Genomic DNA, 5,430 nt, shown 5'->3' with positions numbered 1-5,430 from the left:
AGACAAGAGCACGAGGCTTGTGAGCCCCTGTTTTGGAGGCCCTTGTGAGAGTCAGGTGAGAGTCAGGAATCGGCTCTCGCCTGGGGGACTGGGAATGAAGGGGGTAGAAATAAAGGAGCTCCTCGTCCCCTTACCCAGAGGTGTGGCCAGTTGGCTCCACCACCTCCCTGGGCAGTTCATTCCAAGGCCTGACCACTCTGACAGGGAATTTTCTTTGCCAATCTCCACTCTGAGCCTCCCCTGGTGCAATTTGAGGCCATTTCCTCTCATCCTTTCCCTTGGGACATGGCAGAACAGCCACTCACTGTACCCTCCTTTCACATCATGGAGCATCCTGGAGTGGATCCAGTTTGTTTCCCTTTGTTTCCAAAGCTGCTGCCCTCAATCCCAAACAACTCAATCCTGAGTTGTTTCCTCGATGTGGCTTTTGTTGTTTCCCTGGCCCAGGTGATCGATCACAAGTTGTAYGGGAGCCGCTCAGAATTCGACAGCACCATTGACCGAGTGCTGGAGGAATTCTCTGTGGAGCTCATCTGTCTGTCAGGATTCACCAGAGTTCTGTCCAGCGCTTTTCTCCGAAAATGGAAAGGTAAGGAATGACATGGGAAAGAGGAATTAAACCAGGCTGATTGCCCCAGGGCTCCACTGTCAGAGCTTTTTGGTTACACCCTCAGCCCTGCTGGCACTGCTGCAGCAGTGGGGCTGCCCTGTGCTGCCATCCCCTCTGGCAGTGGGACTGGGTTGGGGTTCTGCTTCCATCCCCTCTGCATTGGGCTTTTGGCTGTGGATTGGCAGAGAAACCCCTTGTGCTGCCTTAGGAGTGACAGACGGGCAGAATGTGGGCATGGGGTGGGTCTGTGCCTTCCCCAGGGAAGGAGTTTGATCCCATCCTTTGCCAAGGAACTCAATTCCTGCAGCTCCCACTCGGGAAAAAATGGGAGAGAGACRGATTTCTCCATTCCCAGGAGGGATTTCTCTCTCCTGTGGTGCCCTGCACACCCTGGCACAGCTCCTCTTGTGTGCCCTGACAACTCAAGTGAGTGAGGGATAAGCAGAGAGTGAATAAAGGGTGAGCACAGAGTGAGTGAGGGATGAGCAGACAGTGAATAAAGAGTGAGCAGTGAGTGAGGGGTGAGCAGAGAGTGAATAAAGGCTGAGCAGTCAGTGAGTGCCAGCTGCTGAGGCCTGGCTCAGGAGTTTCTMCCTCACCCACAGCTTGGACAGGCTCCTTTGGGAATGTTGCTGAACCTGTGCTTCTGGAAGAGCAGAATTCCCTCAGATGAGAGCAGGGCTCCTCAGGGCTTGGATTGATGATCACATCTCACTTTTSTTTTTAAATTAAATTCAGTTCAAATTATCTTTTCTTTCTTTTCCTCYTCTCACACTGATGCYCAGGGAAAATTCTGAATGCTTCTCCATCACTTTCTCCACTCATCAAGGATGGAAGCACTCATCAGGAGCCCCTGGAAGGTGGATTCAAAGTCACTGGCTGCACCGTGCATTTCGTCCTGGTGAGTGGCCTCAGAGCCGGGACGGCGGGAAAAGGAATTTGCTTTTTCCTTTTCTTCTGGAGACAGAAACAGGCAGAGGTAACAGGAATGTGTGGGAACCTTGGGATTGTTACCAGTAAAAACCAGAAAGATTTGGGTTTGCTTGAGGTACTGTCTTCCCTCACGTTTTGGGCTGGTTTTTCCCTTTCTCCTGCTCCCAGACCGTGCCAGCCCCGCTCTCGCCCCCGCCCCGAGGTGCCGGCGCTGTCCCTGAGGGCGCTGTCCCYGAGGGCGCTGTCCCCGCTCCGCGTGTCCCCAGGGTCTCCTGCCCACCCCGGCCCCATGCTCCGCCCTCAGCCCCCGGAGCGTTCCCGGGAGCTCGGCCGGGCCCGCTGACCCCGCTCCCCCGCAGGAGGAGCCCGGCGCCGGGGCCGCGATCCGGCGGGAGCCGCTGCGGCCGCGGCCGGGGGAGGCGGAGGCGGCGCTGGCCGAGCGGCTGCAGGAGGCCGCGCTCWGCGCCTTCCCCCGCGCCCTGCAGCTCGTGGCCAGCGGTGCCGCCTGGCTCGGAGYCCACGGACGGACCTGCTGGAGGCGGGACAGCCACCGGCCGAGCCCGCAGGAGGAGCAGGGGCACGGAGCGTGCTCCCCTGCGGCTGCAGAGCCCCAGGAACACGACGGGCTCTGGGCAGGTCCTTGAGGGGCTCSGCTCTGCTCCTCTGCCCTCCTCTGCCCTCCTCCTCCATGTGCTTCTCTTTGATGTGTCAGTGTCCCAAGTTTCCATTCCCAGCCTTCTCCCTGAGCTCACAGSTTTTGTCACACCCGCTTGGAGTAGTGATGGTGGGAGCGGGGCTGGCTTTTCAGCGTTGGAATTCCTTTGTTCTGTTTTTTCACCTGTCAAGGAGAAAATGTGTTACAAGGAAAGTACTCAGCTGCAAAACTGGTCTGGGAATTTGTTCCTCCAAGGGATCCATTTCTGTGGCAGAGCCCCGGGAGCTGTCCAGAGCAATCCAAATCAAGACCTGCTGTCAAGGGTGGGACAACAAAGTCATGGAGCTGCTGGAGCCACTCCAGAGGAGGCACAGAGYTGCTCCAGGGCTGGAGCCCCTCTGGAGCCAGGCTAGGAGAGCTGGGGGTGCTCAGCTSGSGTAGRGAAAGATCCAGAGAGAGCTCAGAGYCCCTGCCAGGGCCTGAAGGGGCTCCAGGAGAGCTGGAGAGGGACTGGGGACAAGGGCTGSAGGGACAGGAGCCAGGGAATGGSTTCCCAGTGCYAGARGRCAGGGCCAGATGGGATATTGGGCAGGAATTGTTCCCTGGGAGGGTGGGCAGGCCCTGGCACAGGGTGCCCAGAGAAGCTGTGGCTGCCCCTGGATCCCTTYGAGTGCCCAAGGCCAGGCTGGACAYTGGGGCTGGGAGCAGCCTGGGACAGTGGSAGKTGTCCCTGCCAYGGCAGGGGTGGCACTGGGTGGGMTTTAAGKTCCCTCCCAACRCAAACCARTCTGTGACTCCRTGAAATCCCATATCACATCAGCCTTGCATAGGAAAATAGCTGCTCAGGCTGCCTGTGATGGAGTTGGGTGTTGGATTTGGGGCAAATCTCCCCATTGGTCTCTCTGGCAGTGATCAAACTGCTGTGATCAATAATGTGAGATGGATTCCCTGGACAGGCAGTGATTTCACCCCTCCAGCTCCTTCTCTGTGTTCCCTGGCTGGAGCTGCATGACCTCCCCACTGACCCACAGCCCCCAGACCCTGTCCAGCCCCTCCCTCCTCCACCCTACAGCCCTGGGAAAGCAATTCCAAGGAAATATTTGTAGATCGATTTTTTTTTTTAAACTTTATTAGGCTTTATTTCAAATCCCAAAGGAGATTATGCCAACATGGAAGTACCATCAGGACATCAGAGCCCAGAATAAAATCAGCTTTCTTTGTGTTAAAGGGGAGCTTTAAACCACCGCATCTGCTTTGTGTGTGGGAAACCTGATCATTTCAGTAAGAACATTAAAATGGTTTCATAGCTATACAAAAATGTTAGAAGAAAACCGCAAGTGTTGAGCTGCACAACAGCCCCGATTGTTTTCCAAATGTTCATAATTCCTGGGTGTCCCTCAGTGTTATTCCAGGTGRAAACACTGTTCCAAGAATACAGGCACTTCAGAATTCCTGAGGAATGGCTCACAAGCCAAGGACATGTTTTGTATCAGGTCTTTCTCAATTAAAAAAATAAAAATCCAACCCTTTTGGTGCTGGACAAATCTCTAAAGGCAATTCATGGGAATTCACCTGGGAATGCTGAGGAAAAAGGGGCAGCAGACACTGAATCCTGCTGCCATCTGACAGGGAAATGACAGGGTATGGCAAGGGTCTGGGCCGAGCAAGATCCACCACCATCAAAGCAGGAAGCAAATGGAAGAAAAAGCAGTGACTGGTGTTTTGGGAGGTCAGTTTTTCCTGGTCTGATGAGGTTTTTGGAGCGGGGGTTTCTGCCTTTGTCTGTCTCTTCCGCTGCCGTTTTCCTCACCAACACTTCCAGCACAAGGGGGGTCCCCATTTCAGGCTGAGGGGCTCTTTGGGAACAGAGTCCATCCTGGGGCTGCTCAGACCCTCTGGAAGCACCTGGCTGGGTTTGGGTTGTTGGGAAAGTAATTGAGAACCGAAATGTTGGCCAAGGAAGGGATTAAAATCAGGAAGCACTTACAGGAGCCATTGCTGCACCCGCTGGGAACGGCTCCCCAATTCCCATGGATGGCTTTGCYGGGGTTTGGATCTTTAACCCTGACAGTGAGAGCAGGCCCAGGCCAGCAGAGGGAGCAGCCCGTGCCAGCCCGGGGCAGCGAGGGCCCCGCTCCCGTCTGAGGCCAGCCCTGGCTCCTATTTCCAGTAGATCTTGCCGGCCTCGCCCACGCGCACGGCCCCGCTGGCCACGAGCTGCAGCGCCGCGGGGAAGGCGCGGTGCTCGGCCTCCTTCACCCGCTCGGCCAGMGCCGCCTCCGTGTCCCCCACCTTCACCGGAACCGCCTCCTGGAAAATGATGGCCCCGGCATCCACCTCTTCCTGCAACACAGCACAACAGCCAGGCTGGGGGTCAGACAGAAGAATGGACCTGGGAGCACTGGGGATCACAGGGATTGGGGCAGAGCAGGGAATGGCTCTGGGAGCACCTGGGAATCACAGAGATTGGGGCAGAGCAGGGAATGGCCATAGGATCACACAAGGGTCACAGGGAATGGGGACTGGGGCTGGAGGGAGGGGGCAGAGCAGGGAATGTCTCTGGGAGCACCTGGGAATCACAGAGATTGGGGCACAGCAGGGAATGGCCATGGGAGCACCCGAGGGTCACAGGGATTGGGGCAGAGCAGGGAATGGCCATAGGATCACACAAGGGTCACAGGGAATGGGGATTGGGGCTGGAGGGAGGGGGCAGAGCAGGTGCTGGCTCTGACTTTGGCCTGGGAAGGGTTCAGAGGAAAACAGGAGGGAGGCAGAACAGCAGGGAGCAACAGTGATGCTCCAGAAAACCCTGTGAGTCAGGGACAGGAGGGGCTGGACTGGGCAGGAGAGGACTTTCCATCCAGAGGGGGAATGAGCCAAGGCCTGGCACGGAGCTGGGACAGGGATCCAGCAGATCTTCCCTTAGCACATTGCTGGGGCAGATCCCTGCTGGGCAAGAGTTGTCTCTCAGGAGCAGCCAGAGAAACCCAGGGTCATGGCACAGAGAGAAGAATGCAGTTTCACTTCTATCTGGAAGAATAATTCCACTCTTTTTCTAAGAGAAAGCAAAAATCCCAAGGGCAGATTCCAGCCCAGAGGAAGAGGGGAACCAGAGCAGAGGAGACCTTTGAACCCTGAGAACTGACCAAAAGGGAACCAATGAYCCCTGGCCTGATAAAAACATGGCTCTGAAGTGAGAGATCCCTTCCCTTGCTTTGCTTTGGGTCTGACC

At 56.3% G+C, this 5,430-nt stretch overlaps 2 protein-coding genes across 3 annotated transcripts in view; one reads left to right on the top strand and one right to left on the bottom strand.

The window, feature by feature from the left end:
- Window positions 1–2,652, top strand: part of LOC130583757 (trifunctional purine biosynthetic protein adenosine-3-like) — a 21,561-nt gene extending 18,909 nt beyond the window's left edge. Inside the window, exons 17-19 of the mRNA XM_057383312.1 lie at window positions 448–589; window positions 1,396–1,511; window positions 1,903–2,652. Coding sequence (XP_057239295.1) covers window positions 448–589; window positions 1,396–1,511; window positions 1,903–2,187 — 543 coding nt within the window. The 3' untranslated portion in view covers window positions 2,188–2,652. The remainder of the gene's footprint in view (window positions 1–447; window positions 590–1,395; window positions 1,512–1,902) is intronic.
- A 657-nt stretch (window positions 2,653–3,309) lies between these two features.
- The window catches only part of GART (phosphoribosylglycinamide formyltransferase, phosphoribosylglycinamide synthetase, phosphoribosylaminoimidazole synthetase), a 38,671-nt gene continuing 36,550 nt past the window's right edge, over window positions 3,310–5,430 (bottom strand). For both annotated transcript variants that reach the window (XM_057383316.1, XM_057383315.1), the window contains one exon: window positions 3,310–4,541. In XM_057383316.1, coding sequence (XP_057239299.1) covers window positions 4,359–4,541 — 183 coding nt within the window. In that variant the 3' untranslated portion in view covers window positions 3,310–4,358. The remainder of the gene's footprint in view (window positions 4,542–5,430) is intronic.

This window comes from Malurus melanocephalus, unplaced genomic scaffold (genome assembly GCF_030028575.1).
Source record: "Malurus melanocephalus ecotype Western Australia unplaced genomic scaffold, MMel_1.1 scaffold_623, whole genome shotgun sequence".
NCBI lineage: Eukaryota > Metazoa > Chordata > Aves > Passeriformes > Maluridae > Malurus > Malurus melanocephalus.
Note: the sequence above shows the minus strand (reverse complement) of the source record. Positions and strands in the feature narration are given on the sequence as shown.